This window comes from Lepisosteus platostomus, chromosome 1 (assembly GCF_059453375.1).
Source record: "Lepisosteus platostomus isolate fLepPlt1 chromosome 1, fLepPlt1.hap1, whole genome shotgun sequence".
NCBI classification, from domain to species: Eukaryota; Metazoa; Chordata; class Actinopteri; order Semionotiformes; family Lepisosteidae; genus Lepisosteus; species Lepisosteus platostomus.
In genome coordinates, this window is record NC_142611.1 from 42,643,607 (window position 1) to 42,665,576 (window position 21,970).

Below are 21,970 nucleotides of genomic sequence, written 5' to 3' on the forward strand. Positions count from 1 at the left end.
ATAATTTGAGATCTAAAGAGCTTTCATTCCTCACGGATCAGTTCTCTTAATCAAACAGATGATTTACTTAATTGATTTGTGTTCTTTAGAAACAGGTGGTTGATAAGCCTAAACGGACCAAGGTTGGAGAAGTCATGTGTAATTGCATGGTATAAGATACCATCATAATATATTTAAAATTATATTGCCTATCCTGGATATACAATAGGGGCATACACTACAATATATGTACTGTATACTACTCAAATATCCACCCTTTTCTTGTATAAAATGGAACTTGTTGTACTATTGCTATCTTATTCATGCTTGAAGAACAAATTTTAATTGCCATTGGATAGGTTTTTGATCAAGGACGAAGTTTGTCATAACTAGGGTTGTGCATCTTTCACAGCCTTATAATTCAGTGCTCCAGCCTAAAGCCCTTCACATAACCTCAGCATCAAACTAACTAATGAGTAATCTTTAAGAAATTAGTCTGTTGTACAACTTTGATAATTTCATTTAGGGAGCAATTAGCCTTTGCTTTTCTGTGCATGTTATTATACTGTATTTGGATTGTAAGCACTTTGTGGGTGTATTTGTGTTTCTTTAAATAATTTAAAGTCTTACATTTATTAATCATTTCCTGTTCAGGCTATTTCTAAAAAAAAATCTCCTTTAGCTAAATTTCTGTCGAAATGTTTCAACTATCATCAGCATTTTAACATTATTAATGGATTTGCCATTTTTGACAGTAACTGATACTGCTACAGCTCCCTTGAGCAAGGTATTTAGCTAATATTGCAATAATAAATGCTTTGCTATTTAAATTGATTGACTGCAACCTTATCATTTTACATACTCTCATTTCAAATTGCATTCAGGTTCAAACCTAGTAACAACATAGAAAAAAGACTGCTTAATTAAATTTAATTTTCTAGATTGTTCAAGGCTACAAATCGTGTTCTGATAAAACCTTATGTAGCACTTGATTTCAAAGTAGCAAGGAAAAAGATACACACATACACTGTACAGTAGTAGGTTACAACTAACAGTGCAATACATACAATTTCCATGTTCATGGAAATAGAGGGGAATTTTCTAATGAGACAGTTAAATGCACAAATTAGATGATTATGTTTAGATTAGTAGGACCTGAGTACCCATGCAGATCTCTGGAGTTAAATGCTGTAGGGCAGTGTTAGTAAACCAGACAAAATTACATTTTTATAAAAGGTGAGTTAATACGAATGTGCAAGTGCCAACATACAATGAGTATATTGATTTTCTTTAATTAAATTTTAAAGCTGAAAATGTAAAGTACCAGGTAATGTAATTGTATTGGTAGTTTGCGATCAAATCAATTGTTTTTTGGAAAAGAAATTCAGACTGTGCCTTTCTGCACCAAAAATGTCTAGTAGTTGAAAGAAATTAAATTACACAAATGGAAGGCCTTTGAATTAGCCCCCATTGTGTGGTGTTCTTTCTTGAACAACGGGCTTTATTAAATGTAAATGTAATTAAATCTATCTGCTTAAAATTTAGCTGACACAAGCAATGCTCACTCATGCAGAGTAATTGCTAATGCTTTCCAGTTCTGATGTCTCTATTTGAATTCTAATGGAAAATACTTACTGAAATGTGTATTACAGTATTTCAGGTGTGATGTTCTCAGACAATTATATTTTAATAACCTCCATGCCCTTATTTTGTTAGATCTGGAGGTACAGTAGCAAAATGGAATATAAAATATGTCTTTTTGGGGAACCAATACCACAGCAACAGATGTTTAAAGCAAAGATGTATGAATATATAGTACTGTATAAAACATTAAAATTGTGTTTTAGTTATTGATTAGATACAATGACTTGAAAAAGTTGTTAGACTGTTCCTGTGGTCTACCCATTGGATACCCATTTTTAACATTAATAATTTATTCATGGAAAAAATCTGAAAATATGAATAATGAACAAGAATGTTCAAAACCAAAGATTTCTAAGGGTATGAAATGTTACAGTAAATATTAGGAAAAAACTGAAATATGTTCATTGTAGCAGTATTCAGACCTGTGAATGTGATATTTGGTGGAAGCACCTTTGCCAGCAATTACAACTCAACATCTGTGTGAGCTGGTACATGTCTTTCCAGCTCTATACACTGGCTTGGTGCAGTGGTTGCCCATTTCCTCTTGACTTATTTGTTGAGTCTCTCTCAAGTTGTTTGGGATTGCTTAAGAACGGGGAAGTACAAATCTTCCCCCAGGTTCTGAATGAGATTCAAGTTGGGACTTTGACTGGGTCACTCTCTTGTTCTCAAAACACTGCAGTGTAGCTTTAGCCTACTCTTTGTATCATTATCCCATTGAAAGGTGAACATATGTTGCAGTTTTTGGTCTGAAGCAGGTTTTGTTCTGAGATTAGCCAGTACTTTGCTCCATATTTGTTCCTATCAGTTATGGCAACCTTCCCAGCACCTGCTGATAAGAAGCAGAAATATAAAAAAATGTTGGCAGCAGCACCATGCTTGATAGTAGGGATTGAGTTGACTGATGTGGGGTTTGCGTCAGACTTAACTCTTTGCATTAAGATCAAAAAGATCCAATTTGGTCATGCCACAAAAACTTTTACCACATGTTTGCAGTATCACTTCGTGATCCTAGATTTGAATTTTTTTTCTGTTCCATACAGCCCCACTTTGTGGAGTGACTGGGATATTGTCTCATTGCTCATGGACATTTTCTACCATCTGAACTATTCAACTCTGTAACTCTTCTAAAGTAGCCATTGACCTCACAGTAACATCTCTAACCAGTTTGTTCCTTGCTTGGACATTCAGTTTGGGGCAAATGCCTGATCTGGGCAGTGTCTAGGTTGTCTTTCAACCCAACTTACCCTTCTTCTATTTGTGCATTTACATAACTTTCATCCCGTATTTTTTATGTTTTTAATCCTTGCTCAAATTTACTACTCATCTGAGGGACCGTACAGAGACGGGTGTACTGTATTTGTTCTGATATCATGTCAGCCACTGTTATTGCACACAGACAAACGAGATTCAATTAATTGTGTGGCTCATTAAGGTAATTTTGTGTATCTCAAATGATTAAGGTTTGCCACAGTAAAGGCTTCGAATACTTACACAATCATGACTTTCCCATTTTTCTTTCATATGAATTATCTGTTTGCTTCTTTCTTTTTGTGTTTGGTATGGAAATGTGAAGTAGTTTCTGTAAATTACAAATATTAATTGCTGCTTCAAAGTGTCATGACTGCAAGCTTAAGAGCAACAGAATATGAAAAGCATACAGTATAAGGGTCAATATAATAATTTTGCAAGGTGCTGCAATTCCAAATGAGATCCATAATACTATACTGTACAGTATGTGTTTACTTTTGGATGATTTTTTAATGAATTAATTCATTTATATTGTTACATTGTTCAGACTACCAGTATTCCTTATTTGTTTCCAGGCCTGTTGTGTGAAAAAGCATTGTGTCATTGGTAAAAATGCTAGAAATTTTCTGAACTAAAAAAGTTTTGGGCACGCCTTTTTACTGATTTTTTTTAAACACTGCTCTAAACCTCAACATTTTCTGGTTTGAAAGGAATGCAACAAATGAGAACAAAATTGTAGGCTTGGAGTACAAAATTAATCTAAAAAATAGTACTTTTAGACTGCTAGCCTACCACAAGGGCTATTGGATTGTAAGGATGCTAATCCATCAAGTCTGCAAGTTATTAACATTATTTATTGCTATTGCTATTTCTACAGTATGTGTAGTCGAAGTCCTTATCCATGCTGACTCACAGAGGTTAAAAAATACAATACAGAGGAGCACAATGATATGCCAGTAAAATTTATATTAATCAGAAATACAATACAGATCAGTGCAATATAGATTGAAATATGCAAATAAGATACCCTAATTTGTACAAGATTATAATAAAAAAGTGCATCAAAGTACATTCAAAATCTTCTTTCGCTTTTGATCATCATTGCCTACTAACTTTTGCCGTCTTTTCCCTTTTGTCAGGATGTGCAGATCATCAGTACAGACGAGAACCAGGTGTTTCTTGCTCTTCAGGAGTGGTACCAGACCGACACTTACAACCTCTACCAATCAGACCCACAAGGTGTCTATTACTCCATTGTGCTTGAGAACGTCAGGAGCACCAAGCAGCCGGAAGAAAATGTTCTAATTGATATTTTAGAGGTACGGTGTTTGCTGCCATTCACCTAGCTGTGTTTGATGTAATTCCTTTCATTGATAGCTTAGATGAGTAAGGTTGAATGACACTTTGATATGTAATCCACACTCTTTCTCAAATGACAATTTGTATAAAGACCCAGGTTTACAAAAAATAGGTTTACTACCAATCAGGACAGAATACAGGAAAGAGTTCTTTCTGCAGAGAGTCTTGGGGTTTTGAAATCCCTGGCTGTTTCTCTGTATAATCATTAAATAAATATCTGTATAAGACCAATAAGTTCTTAGCAACCAAAGAAGCTAGATGACTTCTTCTTGTGTTTATATTTTCTAATAGTTTGTTCTAATTATGCACCACTAAAGTCATACCCCAAAGGAGCTTGTCTGTAGTTTGTCAAAACGTCATTTTATAAAGACAATGACATTACAAATTTACTTCCTGTGCCTCACTGATATGCTGCCAACTGTTAATCAAATTGGCATTTTAACATCAATTCTCATGCCAGCATGGGGCATTTGAGGATAATGTGTAGTTTCCTCCAAATTATACTTCTGCTAGAGTCGTCTACTCTTTTTCCTGAGAAGTCTCTGGGAAATATGAAGATATGCTTAGGCCTGTGGTCTCAGAACTGAAAGTTTGCAAGTTCAGATCCCAGCAGGAGGCACTGCTGTTGTACCATTCAGGCCAAATATTTTCCTCAGATTGCTCTACTCAAAGGGGGGCAGTGTGCCACAGTGATTTCAATTGCTGTCTCACAGCATTGGAGCACTGGAGCCCAGAGTTCAGTTCTGGAGCCGAGGAGTTTGTAAGTTCTCCCTATGTTCATATGGGTTCCCTCCAGGTGCGTTGGTTTACTCTGACAGTCCAAACACATACTGGTACTGTAGGTTAATAGAACTATGGGGAAACTGGCCCTAGGAGTGAGTGTGTATAGTATGTGTCTTGTGTTTGCTCTGTGTCCAGGGTATATCATGCCTTGCACCTGTTTCTTGCCAGGATATGCTCCGGCTCCCCCAAAACCCTAAATTGGATGAGGCAGTTGGGAAATGGATTCATGAATGCTCCAGTTAAATGCCCAGCTGTATAAATTGGTACAAACATGAGTCGCTTTCGATAAAAAACGTCAGTCAAATAAAATAAGAATAAAGAACAGAAAATAGAAACCAGAATTTTGTCAGCTGGATGAAATCCTCAAAGGAATTAGCTATTGACTGCCACGTGTGTTAGAAGGAATGTTTTTTTTCTTGTAACCAGTCTTATGACCTGTGAGCCCTACAGCATCAACAGGAGAACCAACATTGAGTGGAAGAGTGATATGTTTGTTATTCACAGCACTGCAAGTTCAGAGGTGTCACAAATGAGCATTGTCTGAAGTGCAGGGACCAAACAACAGGATGCTAAATTATTTTTATTTTTACTACTTTAGCTACACAGGAGTTTTAAAAATATGGCAAAGTTAATTTAAAAAAATTGTTGCCTCTTATGGGGGATGCTATGTTTGTATTTTTGCCACAGAGATGCTTGGTGATCTTATATACTGCACTAAGTTCTTCCAAAGTTGCAGCCTTCTCATCTTTGGTTATCAGATTTTCAGTTCTGGTGCTCTTGTCTCTCCTGGAGCTTCTCTTTAGTTCACTATCCTTGCTTTTATAGACTATCTGTCCTCTTGAAGTCTTGGGAACATGGTGTTAAGTAGTGTTAATTCTTTTTCTCTCCTCAATTTTCTGTCATGTGTCAGGTATTATCCATTCTTTAGGACCTCCCAAGTTAAAACCTAGTATCTTCTGTACTTGTTCTACATATGTGGTCTTTATGGCTTCCCATTGTGTGTTCATGTTAGACTCTTCCTCTCTTTCGGTGACAGCATACAATACATTCATTTTGGTTCTAAGCACTGACACAATTTCCCTTTTCTTCTTTGGGCATTTGAGTTTTGAGATGTCCAGTTGTTTTTGATGCTGGCTTTGTGTTATTATCGTCTTTGGACTGAGCTTGCTGGTGGCAGCAATTAGATGGCATTTGCTACAAGGATCTGCAACATGGTATGCTCTAACTTCATGTAGTGACCCATGCCACTGGCCATTAATGTTGATGTGTTCTGTTTGGTTGGTGGTTTTACCATCAGGTGACTTCCACATGAGTTTATGAATGTTCTTATGAGGGAAAATAGTGCCACCCATAACAACGTTGTTGTTCATACAAAAGTCAATAAGACGGTCTCTATCATTCTTTCACCACATCCATTAGTCACATCAGTTTGTGTTGTCAGGTCCTGCTTTGATAATCTCTAATTATCAGGAGCATGTCTTGCTTTGGTAACTTGGAAACAGCCATTTGGAGTTGGACATGCAAAGTATCTGTGTCTTCTTCATCAGCCTGCTTAGTTGGTCCATTGCCTTGCAGGATAGTGAGTTTGCAGAAGTTTGAACTGACGAACAACCTTATCATCCTACCACTCACTGACTCCTATTCCATGAAGGATTTGGCTTTTCCTTTGGAAAGATCGACGGCTGTGCCGTGTGTGTTCAGGTGGCCTAAGTAAAAGATAAGGGTCCAATAATTCTTCACAACATGTCCAGAGCCAGTCCAGGGCTATTCAGTTATCCCCATTATCTCTAGGGATAAGTGTCTTTTGGTATGTCTTCATCTCACTAAGGACCTGTGTTGTCTTGGAAGTCTCGTACATGGTTCGGACATTCCATGCTCCAAGCTCCATTTATGCTCCATAAAATCTTGTTTATAGGCTCCAATAGACTCGCCATCGGACCCCTGAATTCCGACTGGCTTTCATCAGGGTTGGTCATACTGCCACTTGAATGACTGAGATGGGTGAAGTCTATTAAGAGCCACATGTTAATATTACTCATTGTAGTTTCAGTAGCAGTCAATTTTGTATGGGATAGCATTGTTAGGGCTATGCCTATCCCCAAACTGAATGACCAGATTGCTGGCATTTTGTCTGGCAACGCACCTGAAACCAAGTCAGAGGTCCCACTGGCATAGCTATCGGGTCTTAGAGGCTCACAAACCTCCCCATCAGAGCAACATCACAGCATGGGGGGAAGTTCTGATTAAACTATTGGATGTAAGGCATAATTTATCCAGTTTCCAACTAAACTAGAACAAATTAAATTAGTACAAAATCATTCAACTTTGACATGCGAAGGTTATTGGCAGATCATTGGCATTTATTTCCTATCCAGCAAGAATTAGTTCTATGATAATTATATTATTAATAATAATTATGTGACTGATTCTTTTATTCAAAGCAGCATAAATGTGCACCCATTTATACAGCAGAACATTATACTCATTGTACAAGAGACCAGAGCACAGTGTCATGTTGAGCTATTATTAGCAAAGTTTTTTCTTCTTTAGCCTTATTATGAAAGTGCTTTAAATGTCATTTCTTTACAAAGGTTGGTTATTCAGAACCACTCCTTAGTAGTTTGCAGATCTTTCATGCTCTTTCTCTTCTTCTGTGTCTAGATTTGCTAATTACTTTGTAACTGAGAAGTATGGCAAGAATATATTTTGGATTAAGTGTCAGTACCATTGTATTTCTGAGGAACCTGTAAAGTGAATATAATGAGATAACAATGCATGTAGAGAGGCGATTCAACTGATGTGCAAATGGCATATATGCTTAGTTTTAAAAGAACAGATTCTTCTCATCACTCAGGCTGTGATTTGCTGAAAGATGCATAATGCTAGTGAGCCAGCTATTAAAGAAAATGTTACAATTATGATTAATGAGTGCACTCATCGAGTCTACTCTTATGAAAGCTCATGGTTGTACTGTATGAGGTGATAATAGCAGATTAAACTGCAGTAAAGGACAGAGAACTCACAGCAAAGCACAGCTACAACTGTGTCTTTCAAAAGGATTACCACAAGGACTACATTTTTGTAAGGAATTCAATATCTTAAATACAGTGTTTGAATGACCATCACCAAAGCAGAGTTTTAATTCACTCACAATGGTATGTGGAGAATTTTATTTTCAGGAAAAACTACATTTGTATAAGTATTAGTTAAACATGAAAACCTAGTATTAGACATTATTAGTTTTCCACTGGAATCTCTAGTTTTAGTCGGAAATTACATGGGGGTGTGCAGCAAGGAAAAATATTTTTTCTTTAGCTTTATTTTTGAACAGTGACCACATTCCACTGAAGAAGCAAATAAAACAACGTTATTTAAGTTAATGTGAAAGCAATATGCAGTCTCCAAATCTAATGTTTTGCATAATATGCATAATAAAAATGTTTTTTTTAAGTGGAAGTAATTTTGTTTCTTCATCATTTAGCTTTTTTTTAATCAAATATAGTCAAATTAAATTAGTGAAGTCATTAAAATGATAGCTTTATTGTTAGTATAGTGTGTGATGAATTTTGGAATACCACATTAAAGCCTTACTAGACATATTAGATCAGGTATTGCTAATGATGTGATGATACTGTACAAGATATATACAGATTTAAGATATGGCAAAATAAAAACAGTTTTGCTGCAATGTGCATCAACAGTGAATTTCTGATGCAGAACTTCCTGGCTTGTATTGAATTAAATCACAAATAAGCCAAGTGTGATCCAGTATTTTATTGATAGGCTTTATATATTTGCTGATCTCCTGAACTTTCTACATTTATTTGATAAAGACTGTTTCAAACACTAATTATTCACGTTCTTCACATTCTTTGCCTCAACAGCAAAACAAAAGAACATTGACATTTATATTATAAAGTAAGCATTTCGCCACTTTTGGATTTGATAAATGAAACTGCCTAGTGATTAAGCACATTGTTTTGCTTGTAATGCTGTTGACTGATTAAAGCATTTCCATGTAGTTTTTAAGTCTAATTTATATCTGTCTTTCTACGTTACACACTGCATTTGCATTTATGTGAAATATGTGACTACTTCTACTAATGTGCAGGTTGGTTAAGTATTGAAGAAGCACAGTCCTCCGCTGGAGTTATGAAAATGAATGAAGAGATGACAGAGAGAATGCTTCTGTCTGAATGGTTTTCTCTTTCCTTCTTTGCCAGTTTTTCTCAAGGGAGTTTTAAAATTGATTTAATACTATGATATTAAATTGTTAAACTAGCTAATGTTGCTTTGCACTTTTGCATTTAATCTAAGTATGCCTGCCTGAATCTTACAGCATTTATGAGTCATTTATTATATTGCATCAAGTTGGTGTATGTGGTAGGCGTTTATACTGTTTTTTCATTGGTGCCAAGTACAGGTAATGACTATTTTCATAACAAACATACAGTGAAGCATGTGTTCTTCAACATGCAAGTATCTGGCTGACAATGGGTATGTTTGCACCCCTTCAGTCACATTCCCGTGATGTCTGTGCAAGAAAGCTATCTTGTTCAGGGTCAGACAGCAGTGAGAAACCAGAGAAAGCACTGGAAGAAACCAGAGACATCTGAAACAGGACTGTCTGTTGTTAGTCACAAAGGACTTCTTTAGAGTCAGGACTCAGGGTAATAGGAGTTAATCGAAACTAGTATGCTTCTACCGGTGTCATGTTAGACGTTTATGTTAGAAAATCTGTACAGCGACTGAGTTGGGTTACCACTATAAAATACCTAATGCTAAGAACTCAATGCACTCATTATTAAATGGGTAAATCAGTTTGAATTTTTTTTCTGGTTGCATACACAAGCATGTGTTGGATTAAAATTTAATCTCAGTAAAATACATATAGCCAGGAAAAAAAGAGTGACAAACTCTTATAGTAATTGCCACTGAGGTAAATATGTTTGGGTGTATGTTCTGTTTTCCATTTGTGTTCTGATATAATGTACAACTGATGTATTATGTATACAGTATGCAGTAACAGGGTGTAAGACTGTACAGTATATCTGATTTTTATAAATATTTCTTATGCCATCCCTAGTTTTTGCAAATTCTTTACTGAATTCATTGATCTGATTTTAAGGTTCGTGGAATTAAAGGGGTGTTCCTGGCTAATCGGAAAGTGGATGGGAAGGTAACAACTGTCATCACTTACAACAAAGGTCGAGACTGGGACTACCTCATTCCCCCTGCAGTAGACATGAACAGCAAGCCTGTCAACTGCAAACCGGTATGGTATGAATTTGCAATCATGGCACTTTCAGATAGGATTATATACAGTATATAGCCTTCACAATCAACTCCACACCGATAAATCTAAAAAACAGAGATAGTATGTAAAGTTAGATCTTCATAAGAAATTAGAAAAAAATCTTGGTTGCATTATTCTTCAACCCCTTTACAATGGTGATCTCAAATCAATTGAGGTGCATAAGAATAGTTTTGCCAAGTCATTTGGTGGTGGAGGGGAGTCCCCATTACATGTAAAGCACTTTGAGTGGAGTGTCCAGAAAAACACTATATAAGTGTAAGCAATTATAATTATTAGTTATAAAATTAATGTTATGTCTCTGTTTGTAATCAAAGTGGTCAATGACTTCAGAATTTCATGCGGGGCGCAGGGGTGGCTCTGTGGTTAATGATCTGTGCCTGTGGCTGGAAGATTGCTAGTTCAAATCCTGCAGCTGTCAGAGGAATCTGACTCCATTGGGCCCCTGAGCAAGGCTCTTAACCCCAGCTGCTCCAGGGGTGCTGTACAATGGCTGACCCTGTGCTCTGACCCCAGGCTCTCTCCCTATCTGTGTGTCTCATGGAGAGCAAGCTGGGGTGTGTGAAAAGACAAATTCCAAATGCAAGAAATTGTATAGGGTTAATAAAGTAATGTTTTTATTATTATTATTATTATTATTATTATTATTATTATTATTATTATTATTATTATTATGCCACCAATAACACAGTGATACAACACACCCACTATGAAGCTTTTCAAAGTCAGAGATGTGATAAAGAAGCACAGCTCAGGCGATTTGTCTGTGATCAAAAGTCTGTGCTCATCATTGAGAAGAGAATTTGTATGGCACTAATCTGAAGAGCAGGTCATCCTTCCAAAATGTACAGCTGAACAAGCAGGAAATTGATTAGGGATGCCAGTGTGAACCCAAGAGTGACTTTGCAAGATTTTCTGTATCTGAGATTAGAGTCAGTGTTCATACATCAGCAACATCCGAGTTCCTATACTAAGCTGGCATGCATGAGCAAGAAGTAAAAAAAGAGGGCATTAACTGAAAACAAAATGTTTTTTTACAAAGCATGTAAATCATACTGAAACGTGTGCTGAAATGTTGAAAAAATGGTCTAAAACCAACAACTGTAGTCTAAATTCAAGACTGGCAGAAGTCCAATACAGCACACAACCCAGAAAGCTCCATCCTAAAGAACACTCAAGGTGATGTTAACATCATGTTATCAGCAAGGACTGATAGCTTGCCAGTACTGAGAGAAAAAGAGCGAGTGCTATGTACGAGTGGAATGCCAGACAAAATCGGCCTGAGTCCGCCAAGAATCTTAAACTGGATTGGAGGTTCATATCAGGACAATGACCCAAAGCCCCATGAAGCCAAGCCACGCTGAAGTGGTTTGACAAGAAGAGCGAATTTCCTCACAGCCCAATCAAAGTCCTGACTCAAATCCAGAAGGAAAATTTATGGCAAGACTTGAGGATTCCAGTCCATCGATTATCATACTTGTCAGAACAAGTAAAAAAAAAACAACAACCTTCATTTGAAAACAAAATGTATATACATGCCACAGTACATAAAAAATGTGACATTATTGGTATTGGTTAAATCTTTTTCAAGGCACCATAGGAATAATTCATGGGAATTATGGTTTAGCTGTTGTCGGCAACTTGCACTGTTTAAAACTTGAACAGTATGAATCTGATTAAATCCAGAAATCGGTGGTCACCTACCATTTTAAACTTTCATTTACATAGTCTGTATATTCCTGCTTTACCATGAGTGAAGAATAACTGGATTCTGTCAAGTATTTGTATGCCATTTACATTTCCCAACCCAGCTTTTAGCTTAAAATCAGATGGATTTCTTCCATGTGCTGTTTTTAATAAGAAGAAATGCTTGCAGCTCTCTCTTGATCTTTTTATGCAATCATGCCAAATTCACATTGTTTCTCATTTGGATTGATGATTTCTTCCTTAGTACAAGGATTATATTGTATTATATTTATAATGAGGAAACAATCATATATTTATGTATTTTGGACTCCTCATTTTCTTAGATCATATCCAATAACTTGAATTGCACAGTGATTGATTGGGTTGGAGTATGGGTTGGCTGGACAATGAGAGTAACAGAGAAAAAGGAAGTAAAAGGACAAAGGTCAAGTATATCACCCTGCAGCCATATCTCTGGCAGCCCATTGAAACTAAGCAGGTGTGAGCCTGGTCAGTACCTGGATGGGAGACCTCCTGGGAAAAACTAAGTTGCTGCTGGAAGAGGTGTTAGGGGGCGCTCACTCTGCAGTCTGTGTGGGTCCTAATGTCCCAGTATAGTGAGTGGGACACTATACCGTAAAAAAAGGTGCTGTCCTTCGCATAAGAAGTAAAGCCAAGGTCCTGACTTTCTGTGGTGATTAAAAATCCCAGGGGGTTTCTTGAAAAGAGTAGGGGTGTTAACCCTGGTGTCCTGGCCAAATTTCCCATTGGTCTTTACCAATCATGGCCTCCTAATAATTCCCCTCTATATATTGACTTCATCACTCTGTTCCCCTCCCCACTGATAACTGGTGTGTGGTGAGGATACTGGAGCACTATGGCTGCTGTCACATCATCCAGGTGGGGCTGCACATGGGTGGTGGTGAAGGGGAGTCCCCAGTACCTGTTAAGCTCTTTATAAGTGTAAGGAATTATTATTACTGTATATGTACTGTAATATTGTTCACAAACAAACTTCAGTGTCAAATCTTAAAGATGTCAAATGATAATATATTCAAATTTGCACAGCAAGAATAATAATAACATTCAATTGGGAAACAGCCCTTTGGTAGCATATGAAAGCACAGTACATTAGTATATTACTGAATAGGCTTATTTTCCATCTTTCATTGTAAGAAAACATGGTGTCCAGGGAGACAGAAAACACAGGCTCAATATATTTTCTTTGGCACTGTTTTCTTCATGTTACAGAAAAAAATATCTCAAAGTTGAGATGGGAAGATTGACGTTAAATGAGCAATGACTTGACAGGATCTTTTGTTCCATATTTGTTTGTATGTTTTTTGGTATCATTGTAATTGCCGTACTTATTGAAGTATCTGCATAGGTTTCCTGTAACATAGTGGAACTAAAGCAAGAGTTAAAAGTTACCAAAACACTGCAAAATGTAAGTCCGCAGGGAATGAAGATTAATGGTTTTAATTATATTTTTCACTGCAATATAAACTACTTAATTGTGCAGCAAAATAGGTTTAAATTGCTTTTCTTGTAGATTTATTACTTAGTGTTACTTACAGGTACCAGTCTAGCTGGTTGAGCTAATTGCAGGTGACAAACTGAAGAGCTTCTTGAATCAATTGAGTGCAAGGCTCCAACAAGCTCATTTACATTAAACGCTACACAACACAGCAAAACAAAAGATAAAGACTGGAAGGATCTCAAACCTGTGGAAAGGAAGTTAATTGGTTTCCATTCATGCAAATGCCTTTTCCAAAATCTGTGCTTATTAGACATGATTAGAAGACATATTAGAAGGAAATTCCTTAGAAAACTTGCCTGACCTTGAACTCATGCTTTGTGGAGAAGATTAGATAACATCACTTTATTGGCCATATATAATTTATTGTATTAGGAATTTGTCTTTTCACATACCCCAGACTTATTCTCTGTGAGACACACAGACAGGGAGAGAAGCCTGGGATCAGAGCGCAGGGTCAGCCATTGTACAGCGCCTCTGGAGCAGTTGGGGTTAAGGGCCTTGTTCAGGGGCCCAACACGGAAGGATTTCTCTGACAGCCACAGGATATGAACCTGCAACCTTACAGCCACAGGCACAGATCCTTAGCCACAGAGCCACCACACCACCCAATTGGCTTCAGAATTGGCTGAAGTTAATACAATATTGTGTTATCAGCTCATAAAGGCACCTTCAGTGATTGACGCTGTTTTTTTTTGGTGTTTTTGTGCATTAAAGCCAGACTGTCACCTCCACCTTCACCTGCGCTGGGCAGACAACCCTTATGTGTCTGGTACAGTGCACACCAAGGACTCTGCACCTGGACTGATCATGGGAGCTGGTAAGTGTTTGATCTGTTTGATGTGGTCCATTACAACTCCCACCCTGTAGTCTGTGTGGGTCCTACTGCCCCAGTATAGTGGCAGGGACACTATACTGTAGTGGGTGCCGTATTTCGGAGGAGATGTTAAACCGACTTCTTGACTCTCAGTGGTCACTAAAGATCCCCGGGCATTTCTCAGTAGTAGGGAGAGTATCCCGGTGTCCGGACCAAATTTCCCATCGGTCTTTACCAGTCATGGCCTCCTAATAATTCCTCTTTATAAATTGGCTTCATCACTCTCCTTTACCGTGGCCTCCAGATTGTGCCCATGTATGATTGGCTTGCACTTGCCCTGCAATGGACTGGCGCCCCATCCAGGGTGAACTCTGCCTTGTGCTTGTTGCTTGCCGGGTAGGCTCCGGCTTCCCACAACACCATATGGTATAAAGCGGTTTGGCAAATGAAATGATGACTCCCTGGAAATGCTTCAAAGTAGAAAGAAGAAATAGAAAACATTCAGTTACATTGTAAGTGAAACCGTAGTGCTAAAAACACTCAAGCTAATAATAAGCTTTAATTTCTTAAACATTCATAGCATTAATCAAATGATGTCATAATTAGAACTGTTACGTTACAGTTCTTAGGTCCTGGGTTCAGCTCTGGATCAGGGTACCTTCCCTGTGGAGTCCTCTAGTTACATGGGGTTTTGCTAGGTTTCCTACAACCTTTCAAGACTTCTCTGACTAGGCTAATTGCTATCTCTAGGGTGTTTACATGTGTGCCCTGCAAGGCTGTCCCTCCCAGAGTTGCCACGGCCCTTACCAGGAATAAGAGGATCTCTTATAATGGATGAGTGGATTTATGGATTTTAAATATTGCAAGATGCTTACAAACTGTAAAGTGCTCTCCTCTCTTCTCTGATTTGCATCAGTGAGTGAGTGATTGATGATTTGAAGTACATACAGTACAGTACATGGCATGTTCTGCAAATTTAATGTGAGCCTAGACACTTAAACAAGAACATTTTTTAAAGAGAACATTTTTTTGTGTTGCATAAGGTGATGCCAATGAATATGGCGATCATGTTCATCGTCATTATTTGAGAAATGTAAAATTAATAAGTCATTAAAATAATGTAATGATATAGAAATTACTACCAAGAACACTGCTCATTCTGTGGACTAAAACATAAAATATACTTATAATAAAGCACACCTGAAGCTAACGTCAAATCCATGCTTTCTCTGTGGCAGAGTATATAATAATCATATAAAACTGAAAGCCCTTTCTAAACTTTTGTATATTTCCAGAGAATAATTGTATTTATAACAATATTTATGAATATTGATTTATGCAAAACTACAGACAATGGTGAATATACGTTGTGTAGTCAGTTCTGAGCTGCTTTAATGTCTTTCTTTTTTGTAAAGGAGCGCATTTTGTCTTTGTGTAGAAATAGCAGTTTAATGGAGCTAGCCCTAATGAGACCCCTTACATCCAAAATATGTCCAAGAGCCTGTAAACACAATAGCATACATACCCAGCAGGGAATACCCTCAATCTATTAGACTTTTGGTTTAAATGAGCTTAGTGACCTCAGTGAAGAGGATTAAACACATGACATTTTCATTCTTCCATTATCCTTTGTTTTGATAGTATTAAAAGGACAGCATAGCATGCATAATAAGACACAAGCTTTCTAGGCAGCTTGGCATAATGCAGAGCTGAGCAAGAATAAACAATAAGAAGGATGAATCCCCTTTCATTGTTGCACTGATAATGGCTCTTGTGTTTTGAGTTCTGCATTTTGTTTTTTTCTGCTGTCTTCATCTCTCTCAGAAAGCATCAGTGACAACATTATTTTAAGCTCATAGCACATTTTTATACTGAGAAAGTCAAAATCAGCTTTCTTTTTTCTTGGATGACTTGTATGATTGAACAGCATAAATTACTCAGATAAATGCCAGTGTCCCACTTATCTTGCTTACAGATGTGTGTTATTAAGTGTATTGGATTTATTAAGGATATCAGACCTCAGTGATGAAGAATGGATGATAATTTATTGTATTTATTTAGCATAGAAATTCACAAACAGCACATAAATTGTTTACATTGGTCTTTAGAATGTAGTAGTTTAGCTTCTAGGACATGTACAAAGAAGAAATAGCGTTGATAACACAGAACACCTGCCATTCTGTCCGATTTGACCAGTAAATTTCATATATATCATATTGAATGCTCATGTGTAACTTCCTTTATATTGTACTTACTGATCATGTTTTCAAAAATTATTATGTACTGTATGTGAATTTAAAACTGCTCAATAACAAGCTTGGTTTCTTCTTATACAGATTGAGGTGTATTAACAACAAACTAATTGTAATAGTAGAAAATACTAATAGAGATTTTGAGTAAACTGTTAATGCCATTTACATACTGTACCTATGTTGTAATTCTTGATCTAAGATGTCTAAGACTTTTGACAATATTATAGCAGATATTACAGTATATTCAAATGTAAATGCATTGATAAAGGCCATAAAAAAGCAAAAATCATTTACTAAAACGCCACTCAGTGCCATCTGGACATGGTCATGATCAAGCAGAAATCACTAATCATTTGGAAGTGATTTTTTTCCTGTTTAACACAAGTAAGTTACAAGTTTACAAATATGTTATAGGAAGCTAGTGAAGTAAAGCTTCCTAAAGCTTTACTTTACTTTAGTGAAGAGCAATGTAACACCATTCCCAGTAGGACAGCATGCTCCAAGCAAAATTTAAAGCAGCATTATCTTTTAACATGATCTGATCAGATCACAAAGCTAAGCAAGGCCTGGTATTGTTGTGATGGACTTGCATGGGCTTAGGCCAGCAGATATATCACCCTGTAGCTCACCACTAGCAACCCACTGAAGCAGGTAGGTGTGAGCCTGGTCAGTACCTGGATGGGAGACTCCTGCTGCTGAAAGAGGTGTTAGAAGGGCCAGTAGAGGGCATTCATCCTGCAGTCTATGTGGGTCCTAATGCCCCAGTATAGTGAATGGGACACTATACTGTAAAAAGGCGCCATCCTTTGGATGAGATGTAAAATCGAGGTCCTGACACTCTGTGGTCATTAAAAATCCCAGGGTGTTTCACAAAAAGAGTAGGGGTGTTACCCTGTCGTCCAGGCCAAATTGTCCATTAGAAATGTTACCAATTCTGGCCTCCTAATAATCCACATCTATGAATTGGCTTCATCACTCTGTTCTCCCCCCCATTGATAGCTGATGTGTGGGGAGCATTCTGGCGCACTATGGCTGCCGTTGCATCATCCAGGTGGGGCTGCACATTGGTGGTGGTGGAGGAGGAGAGTCCCCATTACCTGTAAATCGCAAGTGTCCAGAAAAGCGCTATATAAGTATAAGGAATTATCCTGTTTTGTGTGTATCCTGACTTGTGCCCTTGTCACCATGTATTAGATTAAACAGTTAAGAAAACGATATTTGTTATAAAATGGATATTTTATCATGCTGTGTACAGTACTTGTAGTATTGAAGAGTCATGACCTAGCATTGTAGCTTATTTAATTCAACTGATAAAAAAGAAGATCTGATGAAGTATACATCACGCATGATAAACACAAGCTACTGCCAGCGGGTTCCATTTGAGCAGCTAAACTCTGACTTGTATAATGTCAGTGCAACACTGCACTTCAACTGACCACCTCAGGGAAAATACATTTGGGTATTCTTTTTCTTTTGTAAAACCTCAACTTTTCTGCATCCCTTACTTTACAACTCTAAAGCTGTACATTTGCTGAGTGGAACGAGATTCACGGACTGTGTTATTAATAACAGCACCATAGGTACTGTATCAAAGGCTTGCAGCTGTCAACATCACTTTTCAAATGTACAGTAAATGCGCTGCTTCCTTTTAGAAATTCAACAGCAACATTATCTGTAATGTAATATATTTGACTGTGCATTGCTTCTGTTTTTCCAAGCTGTCTGTGGTTTATCTGTCCATGTATGTTCATTGCATTTGTCCTTACATTTTTTGCAGGCAACTTAGGCTCCCAGTTGGTGGGGTATAAGGAAGAAATGTATATTACTTCAGACTGTGGGAAATCTTGGAGACAGGTATATTATTTTTTTTGTCCTCCAATGACTGTCTGGATACCAGTACTATGCTTTACAAGAAAATTATTAATCCACAAAACCACACAATGTGCTTACTGTAGATGCTAGTCGTCATCTGAGGCCAATGAAGGAGGATGGATCACCATTCTAGAGTACTGAAGCCAAGTGTCTGGGGATAGGGCTATGAAGACAGCTATCATTAGGGGCCTCTGGGATACGAGATGGCTATACCTGTAGTGGTAGTCATTTAGTAGTGGTTGTAGTGGTAGAGGCCTTTATCGAGTGACCATCTAGACCAGAGAGCATAGTCCATTGGTCTGGCATTGGGAAGCTCTTATTCAAGTTATTTATTAGATGAAAAGTAATCAACTGTTCCAGGTTCTAGTCCAGTGTCAGTGGCCTCTACAGAGCGAGAACGTCTGTGAAATCAAGTCCACTTCCAATGGGGGGGTAGGTCTGGTGTACTCAGGTGCAAAGCAGTAACAGAGAGACCTTAGAGTGCCCAAAGCAGATAAGTAACAGCTGATGTAGCAGTACTGTATGTAAGGTGTAAAAAATACTAGTCTTGTCCTGCAACACATACCTGTAGGTAACATGGACATGACCATGGAGAAAAAAGATCTGACAGATATATAGGTTCATAGGTGCATGTGCATGGGGAGTACACAGAGGCAGAGAGGCATAGGTGTGTTCAGGGGCACCAACAGTATGTGCTGCAAGGCCAAATAAAGATAGAAGTCACAGAAAGGCAAGGCTAATATGCAGAGTATTGGTGTCTTTTTTTCTATCTGGATAGTCTTCCGTGTTCTCAGGGTTGTCAAAGGTAAAGAAAAGTTAAGAAATGAAAGACAGAATGGTGGCAAGAGTAGCCAGAGAATAAGACAGACAACACAAAAAAAGGAGAAAAGGTAGAGACATACATCTGGGGAAAAGAGAGTTGATGTCTTTGAGAAACGTGAAAATGTGTTTAAACCTCTGGACTTTTTAGGTTGTAGCTTCAAATTCCAGGTGCTGTATTATAGAATGGTAATTTACCAAGGTAATCTTCATTCAGATTGCTGCAGTCAGCTGCCGCATGAGATGGTACACATGCAATGTGAACTTTCGAATCAAAGTGTCAGCCAAATAAATTAATAATGAAAAAAGTAAAAAAGAACTAAGAACAGACTAAATTAGCAGAAGGGATAGAGCCAAAGCAATGGAACTCAATCTAAAAGCAAGAAGAAGCAGGAAAATGTAAGGCAGGGCAATTAACAATATTAACAGAGGTGCTAACTGAAAGCTTTCGTAGTTTTTTTTTTTATTTATTTCAAAGCTAACAAGAAGAAAGAAGAATCTTTTGCTTTCCTGAATAGCAAACAGACTGCTGCTACACAAAGGAGTGGAGTGTTAGAGACCAAACTCTCAGCAAAATGCAGAAAGCTGTTTTTTATCACCTTCTCAAACAGAGAGAGGGTGAAGTGTGGATAAATCTGAGAAAGGGACAGGGGTCAGTTTTCACGTGGATGCACAAACATCCAAGCACAATATTACAGAGACAGTAGCTCACTCACATACCTACAGTACAGTATGTGAGAAAATGAAAGAGGAGTAGAAGGAGCTGTGTTTGCCCTACGGTACATCCCTGCTGCATCACACTTATTGGTGACCTATTGACAGTGCCAGTATAAAGATTCAGTCCTCCCTGCCTTGTGTTTGAAAATATCCCACAGGTCTGTGGCTGCTCTTCAGAACAAAAGAGAACCAAGTCAGTCCAATCATCTGTGGACATTTGTTTAGCATGGATTGTGTTTAAATCAAATATACAGTAGTTCACTGAAAAGCAGGAATAATTGTAAGGCTCAAGTGCAGAATATAACAAAATCTAGATGTTTAACATAATTAATTCTGCAGTCTACAGTGACACTACAAACATTTATATGTCACTTCTCTCAAGAGAAAGCTTTGGGTTATATACAGCCTTTATTTTCTTTAATTTTAATAAATCTAGTTATTCTTTTCAACATGTTTTTTAGAGCAGAACTGCTGAAATTATGACAAATGTGTTGTGCTGCAATAAGCCCTGCACATGTTATTATGTGTAAAACAGTGATGAATACACAAGCAAGAAAATAGCAGCCTAGTTAGAAAATCTGAGCAGTTTGGCAGTGACTAAATGTTTAAGTGCTACTAGGACTGGAAGGACTTATGTTGGCCAGAGGGCTTTTGGTTTTCAACACAAAAGGTACTGCTTAGACCCGCGATGCCACTTCTGGAGACATTAGTTCCAGATCAAGGAGGACAGGCTCTAGCCCTCCTGAAAGAAGCTGTCGTGAACTCAAATGATAAATGCTTTGGACATAGGCATACATTCTCCATGTGCGATACAGAGGTTGTACAGTAGTTGTAGAGCCCCACAGCTGAGCAATAAACCACTGGCAATTCCAAACTGGGAGGTTATGAAAGTTGTCAATGACAATTTTATTTTAAAAAAGAGCACCCAAACAATCTGGCCCCATGTCTGCATCTGCTGTACCTGTGTTTTGAAATATGTCTTGCCCACTAAGCGCCAGGATCATAGGAGGTGTAGCTACAGTGTGTAGCTGCTGTGCTGAAAACCATCCTGGGAGGAGCTTTAACTATATATGGCCAATGGATGACTGGGCTACAGAAGTGAAATACAGCATGTTTGACAACAGCTTCCATTTTTTTAAAGATGTTTTATCATAGACATTTGAATATTTTAATGACCGACACTTTTAAATTAGTAGAATATATTTTTAAAAATTGGAGAGTTGTCCAAACCAAATATGTATAATATCTTACACTTAATGTACACTTAATGTGAACTTTGGTTTGGGCAGCAAATGGCATCTGAAAATATTAACCTTTATTTATTTCACTTTTTAAAAGACAAAAGTTGAATTCCACCAGTTTGAACTTATTGGCATATCCTGGAATTGTGGATTTGCTTCCACTCTTGTTTTCTCAGAACGTTTTATCGGTGATTTTGAAATACTGTATATTGTTATTTTAAAGGGCTAAGCATTTCATCAAAAAGAATCACTGAATGCTTCTTTGAGTCACTGCTTTTATGTTTGCAGTACAAGGCAGGCTCACGTCAGGTCAGCTCCTCTTAATACACGGTTCCTCAAATGTGTAAATTGGATTTATAATAAAGTAGATTGGGAAGAGGTAGTGCCAGCCAACTTTAAGAACCAAGATGTGGAAAGTCAACACTTTATTCATTGCATTTTTAACACTAGAGACTTTAATAAATTCTGCATTCTCTTTGCTTTATTTTGAACTTTCAGAGAAAAAAATCTATATTTACTGTTGAATCGATAGTTTTATGCGTTTACTTTACATAACTGATGGGTTTTTCTTACAGATTTTTCTGCTGAACTTGCTTCCAATATGTTTAATTAGGCTTTCAAGTAGTATAAGCCTATGGTGATTGTAAGGTTTCTTTTTTAATTTAATCATTTTTGAAACTGCTTGTGTTCACACACCAG

General features: G+C 37.5%; 1 protein-coding gene across 2 annotated transcripts in view; it reads left to right on the forward strand.

The window, feature by feature from the left end:
- sorcs2 (sortilin-related VPS10 domain containing receptor 2) overlaps positions 1 to 21,970 on the forward strand; it is a 368,175-nt gene that overhangs the window by 323,516 nt on the left and 22,689 nt on the right. For both annotated transcript variants that reach the window (XM_088629251.1, XM_088629260.1), the window contains exons 9-12: positions 4,014 to 4,193; positions 10,145 to 10,291; positions 14,271 to 14,373; positions 18,400 to 18,476. In XM_088629251.1, coding sequence (XP_088485377.1) covers positions 4,014 to 4,193; positions 10,145 to 10,291; positions 14,271 to 14,373; positions 18,400 to 18,476 — 507 coding nt within the window. The remainder of the gene's footprint in view (positions 1 to 4,013; positions 4,194 to 10,144; positions 10,292 to 14,270; positions 14,374 to 18,399; positions 18,477 to 21,970) is intronic.